General features: G+C 40.2%; 1 protein-coding gene across 1 annotated transcript in view; it reads left to right on the top strand.

Moving 5' to 3' along the window:
• lama4 (laminin, alpha 4) overlaps nt 1–13,457 on the top strand; it is a 32,897-nt gene extending 19,440 nt beyond the window's left edge. Inside the window, exons 20-40 of the mRNA XM_085246977.1 lie at nt 94–233; nt 2,110–2,274; nt 2,852–2,997; nt 3,833–3,995; nt 4,086–4,219; nt 4,488–4,659; nt 4,862–4,993; nt 5,089–5,231; nt 5,632–5,761; nt 5,930–6,067; nt 6,195–6,328; nt 7,284–7,448; nt 8,942–9,089; nt 9,196–9,389; nt 9,491–9,680; nt 9,774–9,929; nt 11,333–11,492; nt 11,933–12,060; nt 12,168–12,261; nt 12,731–12,850; nt 12,930–13,457. Of these exons, the coding sequence (XP_085103103.1) occupies nt 94–233; nt 2,110–2,274; nt 2,852–2,997; nt 3,833–3,995; nt 4,086–4,219; nt 4,488–4,659; nt 4,862–4,993; nt 5,089–5,231; nt 5,632–5,761; nt 5,930–6,067; nt 6,195–6,328; nt 7,284–7,448; nt 8,942–9,089; nt 9,196–9,389; nt 9,491–9,680; nt 9,774–9,929; nt 11,333–11,492; nt 11,933–12,060; nt 12,168–12,261; nt 12,731–12,850; nt 12,930–13,075 (3,098 nt within the window). The 3' untranslated portion in view covers nt 13,076–13,457. The remainder of the gene's footprint in view (nt 1–93; nt 234–2,109; nt 2,275–2,851; nt 2,998–3,832; nt 3,996–4,085; nt 4,220–4,487; nt 4,660–4,861; nt 4,994–5,088; nt 5,232–5,631; nt 5,762–5,929; nt 6,068–6,194; nt 6,329–7,283; nt 7,449–8,941; nt 9,090–9,195; nt 9,390–9,490; nt 9,681–9,773; nt 9,930–11,332; nt 11,493–11,932; nt 12,061–12,167; nt 12,262–12,730; nt 12,851–12,929) is intronic.
• Nucleotides 13,458–13,621: the final 164 nt, after the last annotated feature.

Raw genomic sequence — 13,621 nt, 5'->3', positions numbered from 1 at the left:
TGTTAGCTATTGTTATTCCTATCGGCTTTTTTGACTTACAGTTCCTTCGCAACCACATTTAAAGTTGATTTTTCTTCATTATTTTTTTGGCAGTGGAGAACCTGAATTTGCTTGTTCCTACCCTGCTGGACAAGCTGAAGGTTGTTGAGGATAAGAAGCCTGTCAACAACGTGACCACCAACATCATGAGGATCAGAGAGCTCATAGCCCAGGCCCGGAGTGTGGCCAAGAAAGTTCGTTCACTCCTTTTGACACACTTAGTAATGATATCCCAATTTAGTCATTACCACTAGAGCAAAGGATGACTGACTTCCATGTGCAATCATTTTATATTTGATGACATGGCTCTGTTGTTGCACCCCTCCTACCCTTTCATTTTGAGCCATAGAAGAAAAGACAAAAGAGGGAGAACAGCAACATCACACTGATTCAGTTAGGTAAATTATATAAGGATCAGCTGGACTGGAAGTGGATTTCAAAGTGGCTTGCAGCAGCTGTGGCTAGTATAAAGTTGCTTAAAATCATGCCATATGGTGCAGTCAATTGTAAAAAGCTATCTGACAAAATTTTAAACACTTTCAATTAAAAAAATTGTTTTGCTGGACTAAAAGAAGGGGGGGAGTGAAGTTATTAAATAAAAATGGTAAAATAGTAAATATAGCAATACAACACAAAAGCAGAAAGCAGAACCACAAACTGTACCTACGGACTAAATAAAGCTAACAAAATATTAATAAGAGAATATAAAAGATGATGATATATGATGATGATAATTAAAGAGCATTGAGGTTAGCTTTAGCTAGCCTGTAACTAAGGCCCAATCAAACAAAATGTTGTTATACCACAATATTTAGAGGAATTGATATTAGTTAATAAGAACAACCCAAGTTCCTTGCACCTTAAACATTTGTGTGTGCATAAATTAAAACATTGACAAAACTGGCAAATATTTGACTCTGTAGACTTCCCATGAGAAATTATTTGGGCTTGTTGTACAGCCAGAGGAGCAGGGCACCTTAGTCATCGAGCTGACCATGAGTTGACCACGAGTTGACATCCAGTTGACCATGAACTTTTCTGTATGCCACTGTATTCTGGAGTCAGATGTGAGGCTGCCTGTCCAATAGCTAAAACTTGGCAGAGACTCGGTCATGAAACAGGACAATGATTGCATCACACAACAAATCTACAACAGCTAAAAAAGAAAAGAATCAGTGTTGCAATGACTCAAAGTCCAGACCTCAACCCAATTGAAATGCTGTGGTCAGACCTTAAGTGAACTGTGTATAGATGCAAACGTCGGTCAACTGAGGGAACATTGTAAAAAGAAAAAAAAGAGTGGGCTTAAATTCTATACGATAATAATCTATTGAATCATTAGGTATACATAGTTTTCACACATGGCCTGCCTGCATTTGTATAGCGCTTTTCTAGTCCATAGGACCCCAAAGCGCTTTACACTACATTCAGTCATTCACCAATTCACACACACATTCACACACTGGCAATGGCAAGCTACATTGTAGCCACAGCTGCCCTGGGGCGCACTGACAGAGGCGAGGCTGCCGGACACAGGCGCCACCGGGCCCTCTGACCACCACCAGTAGGCAAACATGGGGTTAGTATCTTGCCCAAGGATATTTGACATGCAGCCCGGAGGCAGCCTGGGATCGAACCACCGACCTTCTGATTAGTGGCTGACCTGCTCTGCCACCTGAGCTACAGCCACCCATGGTTTCTGTATTTCTGCTTATTTTTTTGTTTTTCTTTAAAATTTTAGAAATGAAATTTCTTCTTACCATGTCTACACAGGTGACCCCTACAAAAAGAAAAGAAAAGTAAAAACTGTCCACACACCCGACGTGTTAGCTTTGTTCTCATTTTAAATTCTGAAGTAGTATTTCAGCATCCCCTCTTGACTATCAAAATTCTTCCCTATAATTTTTCTACTTAATAAAACCCTTCTACTCCATTCCACTACTCCAGTTAAAATTTTCACACCAGTCATTATGAAGCTGTAAACCTTTTTAAATTCACGTTCTGCTATCAGATATCAAGATGATAATTGCTAAACAAAGAAAACTCAGTTTCCTTTATTTTCTGCCCCAGGTCCAGGTCTCCATGAAATTTAACGGACAGTCCTCAGTGGAGGTTCATCCTCACAGCAATTTGGAAGAACTGAAGACAATGACATCCATCAGTTTATTCATGAGGGTGGACCCTGACAAGGATCCCATAGAGGACCGAATCATCCTATACTTGGGAGACAGAAATGTGAGGAATCCAGGCAGAATAAATTTTGTTCCTTTCTCTTTCTGGGTCATCAGTTGTGATAAAATAAATGCCAACTTTCAAAGATGAAAAGGAGCTTGTGTGCATGAACAGCATGTTGTGATCATGAGAACAGAAATGACTTTGAATGGCTTTGAAAGCACCCATTTGCCCCCTTCAAAAGATGTCCAAGAGACGCCTGAGACAATGGTGCATCTGTGTGCCTTCAAAGTTCATTTACATAAATACTGTTTTCCCCTGCCTGCCAGGGTATAGAAACAGTACAGCATACCCAATGTGGGGCCTCTTTGTTCTCTTTAACAGCGCTTCACCTTGGTGATTTTACCATCACTGTAATCTATGCAGTGATGTTTTTCACTGTGGAATAATAGGCCCAGCAGTAGTTGGTCACAAATGATGCATAGTTAAGCTTTTGAAACCACTCTACACTGAAATAAAGTAACACCACACAGTTGGAAACTCGTACCACCATTATAACATGCTGAAGTGTTTTAAAATGACACAGTGAAAGCCTTGGTAGTAAAATGAACACTCTGTTTTCTGCTGCTCCTGCTTTCAGGGTGTAAAAGACTACATGGGCTTGGCCACCAAGAATGACATCCTGGTGTTTGTCTATAAACTTGGAGGTGAAGACATTGAGATCCCATTGAGTTCAAAGCCTGTCAGCCAATGGCCGGCAGTCTTCAACTACGTCAAAATAGAGAGGTAAATGAGCTTTAACCTCTTAACATCCATATGATCAGTGGCAGCATATCTATAGTTAAGGTTGGGGTAGGCTGGGTTTTGGGTTATCATTTGCCCCCCTTTTTTTTTTTTTAGAATTTTTATGTCTTTGAAACACTCAAATTTATGTGGCTAAAAGAAAAAAGCAACCCTAATCTTTAACCAAAAGTGATTGCCATTTTAATTGTGCTAGGCATTATTTGAAAATCATACATACAGATTTTTTGTAACACACAAAAGTGACTGAAAACTCTAAAGCCTAAATCGTCATCAGAGGTGACCCTAACCCCAGTACTAGCCCTGATTATAATCCTAGGCAACTGAAGTATGTAATAAAATATAGGGTTAGGATCCAGTTTGGGCTAGATTCAACACCTGAAAGGCCTAACTAAAATTTATATACATATATCACATGAAGTTTCTGAACAGTAGCAGCACTATGGGGCCATTTATATCCAAATATTTAAAGTCCAGGAAAAATGTCCCATATGCTAGAGCACCTTCTGGCTTCACACTCACTCAAGAAGGTGAGCGTGATAGAGTCATAGAATGATACATATTGTTGGGCTATATTTAAAATCTTTGCTATTTAAGTTACTAATACGCTGATCTTGACAAGGAACTGAAAATTTGTTCTTGGTCTCAGTGGTTTCCTTTCTCCTCAAAACACAAGGGAAATCCTGCTAACACACATGACAGTTAGTGTGGTTAACTTTTCTTGTGCATTAGCAAATTTTGAGAAAGCTAAGCAGGTAGCATTCATGAAGTTCAAGCTAGGAGGAGGTCACAGTGGTAACTTGCAGATCTTTGCTTGCAGACTGGGCAGGCATGGAAAAGTCTTCCTAACAGTCCCAAGTCAGAGCTCCACTGATGAACAGAAGTTCATCCAGAAAGGTGAAGCTCCAGGCACTGAATCCCTGTTTGACATTGACCCCCAAGATCTAGTGTTTTTTGTTGGGGGTGTCCCTCCAGATGTCAAGGTAATGTCAATTACAACATTTCTTCAATATAAAGAAATCTTTCTTTCTTTTAGAAATCTGACATGTGACTGTTTCTTTGTTACAAACCAGCTTCCACCTCCTTTGATCCTTGCACCTTTCGTGGGATGTATTGAATTGTCATCGATGAACAACGATGTCATCAGTCTTTACAATTTCAAACAGACTCACAAAATAAATGTAACCACATCTCCACCGTGTCCCAGGTAAACTTTTGCATGGCTAAATGTATGTGTCAAAGGGTCTCAATGGCAAAAAAATACAAATTCAACAAGCATTGACCACCCACTGTATAATTTAAACACAACTTACCTGAACATTGCTACAGAAATCTGACATTTTTTTTGACATCTCAAACATTAAGTTCATATTTAGCCTGTCTGATTTTCAAGGGATGTATCTTAACTTAATTTGTCACATAGATGGTTTGAAATTGTCAAAGGTACCAAATCATGTTTCCAACTCTGCTCTCAGGTACAAGTTGGCATTTTCACAGAGTCGCATTGCAAGCTACCTATTTGATGGAAAAGGCTACGCACTCATCAGTAATATTGAGAGGAGGGGGACGTTTAATGCTGTCACAAGATTTGATATTTCAGTACGAACTATTGCAAGTGATGGTGTACTTTTCCTCATGGTCAATGAGGTAAGTCATCTGGAAAACTTACAAGAGTCTCACATCTCGAAAGCTTTTAGTTTTTCTTACCCATGTGCTACCAGTCTGTAAAGCAGGTCAACTGCCAGCATTTCTATTCTCATAAAAAAACCCTGTAATAATGATCATCAGTAACTGGTTTATGACAACTGTATAAGGCCAATATAAATATGTTTCATTTCTGTTTTTTCAGGATAAATTCTTTCTTTTGGAATTAAAGAATGGCATCCTGCGTCTAATGTATGACTTTGGCTTCAGCAATGGGCCAAAGCTTTTAGAGAACAACTTAGCAAAGCTGCAAATAAATGATGCAAAATACCACGAGGTAGCTTTTTGTGTCTTTATTAAAACTCTTAAATAATCCCAAGTTAAAAATGCGAATGTCTTACAATAACTGTCTGTGGTGGGACATTTCCTCAGGTGTCAGTGATCTACCATCAGTCAAAAAAGGTTATACTGTTGGTGGATAAGAGTCATGTTAAGTCCATGGAGAACCCAAAAACCACCCTGCCCTTCGCAGATATTTACATAGGTGGAGCTCCCTCCAGCATCCTGAAATCCAGGTGAGCTAAACATACATGCAAACAAACAATAATAGTATTTATCATTTAAGTCCCAAGATATAGCCATCCAGCTAACTATAAATGACTCCAAATGGAAATAGCTCTATTCTTTATAATCTATATTCTTATTGTTAACAACTTTTTGTAGAATATGTAAAGTTAACTCAAATTTTAAATGATGTATTATTTCATCACATGGCCAGAAAGTTGCTTTCCGTCTCCAACAATAACTGCATAATATGTCATTTTAAATAAGTGGTTAGTTTTTCTCAGTTGCTTCTGGAGACTGCACCTTCCTCTCTAACAGCAGAACTTTTGGAGTACGGTAGATAGTTTTCTTTTTTAACTTCCTGACTTTGTTTCTTGCAGCTTTAAATTTGAAATATATGTGTTCCCACAGGCCAGAGCTGTCCTCTGTGGTTGGCCTGAAGGGCTGTGTGAAAGGATTCCAGTTCCAGAGAAAAGACTTCAACCTGCTGGAAGAACCTGGCACCATTGGTATTAGCAGCGGCTGCCCAGAGGAGTCCTTTGTAAGTTGTGCACCTACCACGTCACATCTTAAGTGATAATGCAATGTGTCCCTCTGAAACCAATACCAAATATAGTAAACATCTGCACAGACAAGAGACAGTGTAGTCCAGCAGCTTTAGCCCATATTGCCACTGCTAGGTCACTGAAATGTGTTTTCGTCTTGACAGATGTCGCGCAAAGCTTATTTCTCTGGAAAGAGTTACCTCGGTTCCACAGCAAAGATTTCACCGTTTGACAACTTTGAGGGCGGACTCAACTTCAGAACACTGCAGCCCAGCGGACTCTTGTTCTACCACAATGAAGGGGTAAACACACCTACATGTACATACATGTTTACTGCGTGTTAGGACATGCATTTTCAAATGCAAAACGAATGCTTTTGCAATGTTAAAGCAACGTTGTCTTGCTTAAAAATTTTTTATTTTGCTTCAGTCTGACGAGTTCAGTATCTCCCTGGAGAATGGCGCAGTGGTCCTAAACAACAGAGGCGTAAAGGTCAAATCACACAAGAAACAATACAATGATGGAAGGTCGCACTTCTTACTGGCTTCAGTGAACAATCAGAAGTAAGTATTTAACTTCACTGTTGGCAGCTGCTTCTGGTGCACATCTGTGTTAGTCTTTGAGGCTCCACATCCTGTTTCCTCTCGATTATATACATTTAAATAAAGTCTCAAAAGAAGAATGAATGCACTGGTTGAACCTTCATATAGGAACTTAACCACGTTAATGGTGGGTTTTGTTTGTTTGTTTTTCTACTCAGTAATATTACACAATTACATTTAGATCATAGTTTTTGTCATACAAAAATTATTTTTATCTCAATATTTTAAATTGCTAGGTTCTGAAAGATGTCAGAATGCTTTGGTATCAGATCCATTATGTATGCTTTACAGCATCACTGAGAAATATCTTAGTCACAGCTTGTTGCAGTTTAATCCAAACCACATTTTTTTCCAAACAAATAGCAAATGTGAATGCAAAAACACAACTAACCAGTAAAAGAATGACACCACAGCCACTACATCCACCAGCTAATATGTGCTTTACAATAAGTATTCTAAACATGATCAATGGACATCATCTGGATTACTGTAAAGTTGCAAATGCATTTGTCATTTAGTAAACATTATTAATTATCACATTATATCAATTTACTTGTTTATTGATAGTAGTTAGTCAAAAATGTTAAATATGAGGATATTAGAGCTAAAAAGACCGAAAGCACACATATGTAACATTTCAGCAGACATTATATATCTTCAACAATTACAGCATGTGGTACACTGCATGTGGCATAGACAATATCTTGCAGGAAAATAACAACTTTGGGCAATGCAACAACAAATAAGAACAGCAGCACGAGAATAAGACAACACGTTAGTGCAGTGCATGATGCCTGCATCTCTGATAAGATCTGGTGATCCTTTTATAAACATGGGTCACATACGCCCCTGCACCCAAAGGGGCGCATCAACAACTAAAGAAAATCTTCTGAGGGGCTTCAACTCCTTACTTCAGGTACTCATTGCTGGTGGATGACGAAGACAAGCAGTTCAAGAAGCGGCCGACATCAGCCGCGGGATCGTCATACGATTCTGAGGAGAAGACTTTCTACTATGGAGGATCTCCAAGCAGCACTTCCAAGAATTTCACGGGCTGCATCAGCTATGCCTACATCAACAGGTAAGTCACCCCCTCTCTCCAGTAAAAGAGGGGGTATTATGTTATTTCAAGTTAAACTGTGAGGAGATGGAGATTGCTGCTAAAAAGATGAAAAATTTAGCAAATATAAAAATGCCAAGAAAAATGCATGTTACAATATTTAGCAGCATTAAAAAACATGTTTACAGTTTGGTTAACCCGTATAGCGGGCCCTGTAGGTAATTCTACCATGGTGAAAGCAGTAGTGTTGCAGAGTGTTCATTTAGCTCACTCGGTTGAGTAAGTGACAAATATAATGTGAGGTTAATGCAGACACCTGGTTTGAATCTGCCCTGAGACCAGTCATTGTGTGTCTTCCACTGTCCTAGTGAAGTAAATGTTAAAAAGCCATTTCATAGCTAGATAGATAAATCAGTGTTTCCCAACCTTTTGGAGCCACAACACGTATTTCACATTAGAAAAATCACACGACACACCACCAAACAAAAATGTCACAAAAAGCATAATGATAGTTTTTCCCCACGCACCAGGCATAGCAGAATCGGCTCAGTTTGTCACCAGTATACCTTTTTTTGATTTTCGAACGCTGTGTACCACATAAAATCGTTTCGAGGTCAGTAAACACAACCAGAATTCATACAAAAGGCACACGGGATTATAAAGGGCACTGTCGATTTTCAGAAAACTCAAAGGATTGATTTTAAGTGCACTGTATTTTCCAAAAACACACGGTAATGACAACGGCCTGCTAGCATGCTCTACCAAAAATAGTGCTTTGTTGTGGATCTGACGAACGAAAGCTAAACCAGTTCCACACCACTGAAGTTGCAGCATTTTTACAAACCACTTCTGGTTCATCCGTTTCATTCAACGATCTGCTTTCGCCCTTCTCATTCTCCGTCGCCGCCGCCATTCTTTTTCTGCCATGTGCGTATGAAAACAAAGGCACTGCGCATGCGCGTTTTACCCAAATTCTATCGCAATATTTCACTTTCTTATCGTTGCCCAACATTATACCGGTATAACCGTGAACGGTATGATATGGCCCAGCAAAACATCAATCATATGACCCCATATGTGCAAGCACTTTAGCGACAGTGGGAAGGAAAAAATCTCTTTTAACAGGGAGAAACCTCCAACAGAAACAGGCTCAGGGAGGGGCGGCCATCTGCCGCAGCCAGTTGAGGTGAGAGAAGGAAGACAGGATAAAGACATAAGTGAAAACTGATGTTTCATTTGTTACGTGGCACTAATTGGAAGGTATGTGTATTGGAGAATTGATAGCATTAGCTGGCAACTTAGTAATTCCTCCTGTCATCCATATAAATTATATTCACTTCTGGCTATTCCAAATAATAACAAAAAAACCCAAAAACAACTCACAATATTTTGGGAGCCAAAACACTTGCTGAAACCAAAGGTGACATTATGGTTAGTGCTTTCATCTTTTATATACAGTCTATTCAATGAATAATGTGTTGAGAGTGTTTGACACTTCTGCCGTGTCACTGTAGACTAGACCGGGACATTGAGCCTGAAGACTTTAAGAGATACCCAGAGAAGGTCCAGATTTCCCTGGAGGGCTGTCCTGTACAGCGACCCCCGGCTGCACTGCTGTTAAGGCACAGGGCTAACACTTCTGGAACCAAACAGTCACAAAAGGTGAAGTGAAAATAGCACATACAGCAGACCTTAGTTAAATATGAATGTGTTCTACAAACATTTTTGGGCTGACTGATAACCTGATATTTAATAAATGTTCTCATAGGTCACCAGAGATAAATCTAGCCTCCCCCCAGTGCTGACTGAGCTAGGAAGTGATGACCAGGAATCAGCAGAGCCAAACATCAAGTCCTGCTTTCTTTCCTCAAGTCCCAAATCGATTCACCACGCCTTCCAGTTCAGCAGCATTGCCAACAGCAGGCAGCACTACACAGACTTCCCAGACTCCCTTTCTCAGAGGTAGATCAAGACAAGAACTTTAACCTCAGTGTCATGTCTGCTTAAAGCTGCACATATTCTTGTGTCTCCATGTGTGATTAAATTCATCTTTGTTCTTCCAGGTCCCACTTCTCCTTGTCAATGAAGACCCACTCATCTTTTGGCCTCATCTTTTATGTATCTGATGCCCAAGAGGACAATTTCATGGCACTCTTTCTGGCCCATGGGAAACTTGTGTACACTTTTAGTGTAGGAGACCAAAAAGTTAAAATCAAAAGTGAAGACAAATACAATGATGGTGCCTGGCACAGTGTAAGTTCATGAATTTGTTCCATAACTGAATTTTATATTTATGCCAGCATGAGTGTTTGTTTATGTAAGAGACAACCTTTTCTCATCCCAAAGGTTATTTTTATCCGTGATGGAAATGTGGGGCGGTTAATAGTTGATGGGCTCACAATGCTGGAAGACAGCGTTCAGGGAAACAACGTCTCCTGGCACATCAGCAGCCCCCTCTATGTCGGAGGAGTTCCTGCAGGGAGAGCCCAGAAGAATATTCAGGTACAAGTCAAAATCTGCCATGTGAAAAACATTAAACAGCAGAAAAAAATGGGACAACTGGAATCTTATAGAGGACTTTATTTATAGCCCTATGTTTGTCCGGAAAATGTGTGGACATCCAGCCCTGTCTGTTCCCACAGACAAGAGGAAACCACTATTGTGACCCTAAGAAAGAAGGTTTCCTCTCAGTTTTGAGTATTGGAGCTGATATAGCGGAGCCCTTCTCCTTCCTATTAATCCCACTGTTCAAAAATTGGCTGCTTTTCAGATGTGGGCGGAGCACAAAGCACTCAGAGATCGCTCCTGATGAATAAGAATGACTTTAGCTAACAGTTTAAAATAATAATTGCTGCATTCTTCTGATGTACTAGCTCCATTTCACTGTAAGCTGATAAAATGTAAAAGTGTGAGATGATAATTCTCTATGGGGTGTGACCCTAAAAGCAATGTCTTGTACATTACATGCACTGGGGGCCGGGATAGCTCGGTAGGTAGAGTGGTGGCCCCATGATCAGAAGGTTGGGGGTTCGATTCCCCTGAACAGCTACCCTGAGGTACCCCTGAGCAAGGCATCGTCCCTACACACTGCTCCCCGGGCGCCCAATGACTGCCCACTGCTTCTCTGAGTGAATGGGTTAAATGCAGAGAGGAGTTTCCCCACGGAGATCAATAAAATACACTTTCTTCTTTCTTGCATAAAGTCACCAAATGACTCAGTCTTACTATGAAAACATTGCTTAATGCGGCCTTAAAGACAGCTTATATGACAACTACTATGGTCAAATGTGGGGATTACTGTTGAATGCTGAAATTACATAAGATAAGCTTATAAGGGAAGAGTCATAAAGTTATCAAACAGACCACTAAGATTTCACAGCTACATTCACTTAAACTTTGCTTAGCATTAGCCGTCATTAGCCATACAGAGCCACTAGTCATACCAGACCAAATAGGGCTATAGCTGCAGGGTCCTCAAATATTCTGTAGTGATCAGGAGTTTGTTGTGTTGCTTGTAAGTAGAGCTCTACTCTACCATTATAGGTTGTCTACTGAAAGGTCAGTGGCTCGGTCCCCAGCTCCTCCACCCTACATGTTGAAGTATTCCTGAGCAAGACAGAAGAAACTGAACCCAATGCATTCATTGGGGTGTGAAAGTGTGCATGAATGTTAGACAGAGCACTTAGAGTAAAAGTACTGTGTTGATGTGTATGTGACTGAGGCTTGTAGTAGAAAGCACTTTCAGTACTTAGTACATTAGAGTAAAAATCAGTATATGAGAACTACTGTGGATAAGTGAATGTGTTATTTAGTAGTTCTTTAAAATATTCTGTGATGCCTTTTTAGGTTTGTTTCTGTGTGGATTATCGTAATTAATCATTCTTTTTGTTATCTTTCATCTTCAGAGAAACTCTGCATACAGCTTTACTGGCTGTATAAAGAACCTTCAGCTTGATAGAAAGCAGCTCTCCTCTGTGGCAGACACATTTGGGGTCACTCCATGCTTTGATGGAGTCTCTGAGGGAGGAACATACTTCTCAGAAGAAGGAGGATACATTGTCCTGGGTGTGTTTCTAGCAATTTAATATCTGTGTTATTTTTCTGTAACCTAGAAATATGTTGTATGCAGAGTTTTGTGCAATCTTTCTCACAGTGAGTAACACCACATATATTTTTCCACTATCTGCAACTGTTTGCAAACTGAGCATCTGTTAACTTACACAGTTCATTAGCCTCACAAGGCCCACAGTCTCTTTCGTGTTCATGAGGAGAGTGTGGCTGGCTGAGGGAACTCGATAGCCTAAGTGCAGCTGTGGTAAAAATGTGTGAGTGTTAAAGAAGCACGAAAGAGGAAAAGGCAAAGCTGAAAGCCCTAAGAAACTCAGGACTCAAATGATTTCACACTCGCACCCACCTCAGAATAACTGATGAACGTAGCTAAAGGGTTATGGGGCCATAATAAATAAGAATAACTCAGACCTCACGTCATCTTCCTCCTAATTCAGACGATTCTTTCAACCTGGGACCGAGGTTTGAGCTGGTGATGGAGGTGCGCCCTCGTGTGGCATCAGGGGTGCTACTACATGTGCACTCAGCAGATGACTATTTCACTGTGTACATTCATCAAGGAGCGGTACGTTTTTACACAAAATACACACATTCGTGTTGGTTCAAATGAAGTTTTTTCATTCAAAAGAACTGCCGTCTTCTAGACAGATTATAGCATTAGTGTTTTTGCAGGTGGTGGTTCTTGTAAATGATGGGACTCGTGAGTTCTTCACAAAGGTGTCACCAAAACAGGGAGTGTGTTCGGGGAGTTGGCACAAAATTACCGGTAAGAATTCCTTTGTGATCACACTGTAGGTTTATTATTCAGAATTGATGTGTTCTGTGGCAGCACTGTTAATGTCACACTAACATCACTCTCTGAAAAATAATCTGACATTGTATATTGTATGTGCAATGTTACGTCTTCCACGTCTGAAAAAGGAATAAACACACAAATGCCTTAATCCAGCATTCTATTTAAAGACCACCAGGGGGCGAGGCCTGTGGTTTCAAAAAGACTGACTGAAAATAGCTTTCTGTGTCAAGGAATGAGTTAATGGGCTCAGTCACTCTTTTTGTGTCCATCCATCCATTCGCTTCCGCTTATCCTTTTCAGGGTTGTGGGGGGTGAGAGGCAAAACCGCCTTTTTGTGTCATAATAAAAAAAAAAAATGTTTTTTTATTTTTTTTATTTTTTTACAGTAGCTAGTCAAGTTTAATGTTTAATGAAAGCGTTCTGTAATGTTTGGTTTCAGTGATACGGGATGCCAACGTTGTCCAGCTGGATGTGGATTCTGAGATCAACCATGTGGTGGGACCTCTGAGCCCCAGCTCCACAGATAGCAGAAAGCCTGTATTTATTGGTGGCACTCCAGGTGAGCTGGTGACAATTGCTCCTCCTGATTTTGTCCTGTCGGTATAAAGCTGTTAATAATGCCTTCTACCTCCTCTCAGATGGTTTCCTTCCAGAAAGTGCTGCTACCAGGAAGGCCTTTGTGGGCTGCATGAGAAACCTGACAATCAACAACAGCCAAGTAAACTTCAGCAAAGCGGTCCTGGTCAGTGGAGCTGTCAGTGTTGGAACCTGTCCAGCAACATAAGATTTCTGTGATCTCTAGCTCAGCAAAGCAATGACCAAATGCATGGTAGAAACCCCATATCATCAGTCTTTTTCCTTTCTGACACGTTTGTGTGTTTTTTGTGTAGAAGTTGTCGGTTTTTGTTTTTCACTCCCACCAAGAGTATGACCAAAACGTCCATTCAATCAAAGCAAACACCCGTTATAAATAAACAAATCAGATTGATTCCTCCAGTCCACAGTGTGAAGCACACAGGCACACTAACATTACTGTGTTACTGTATGTTCCTTTACTCCACTTCATAATCTTGATGGCACATGTTTTTTGTATAAGTTCATTTTCAAAGCTTTCCTTTTGTACTGTTTTATTTCTGATAATAAATAACATTTTACCTCCACTGAAACTTTTTTACATGTGTGTTCTCCTATAGTGCACTTGTTCATTTCACCAAAATCAGCTGAGACTGACTTAACAACCTCGTATATGCATGCAATATTGCACAGATATACTCAGTAAATTAAAAATGGTCAGAACACAGGAGTGTTTTCTTTTGGTTTTTCCCACAGT

The sequence above is a fragment of the Mchenga conophoros genome, linkage group LG15 (assembly GCF_057382185.1).
Source record: "Mchenga conophoros isolate Kocher_MC1m ecotype Shallow Benthic linkage group LG15, M_conophoros_male_GT1.1, whole genome shotgun sequence".
In the NCBI taxonomy this organism is placed as follows: domain Eukaryota; kingdom Metazoa; phylum Chordata; class Actinopteri; order Cichliformes; family Cichlidae; genus Mchenga; species Mchenga conophoros.
The sequence above is the reverse complement of the archived record's forward strand: the minus strand, read 5'-3'. Positions and strand labels throughout refer to the sequence as shown.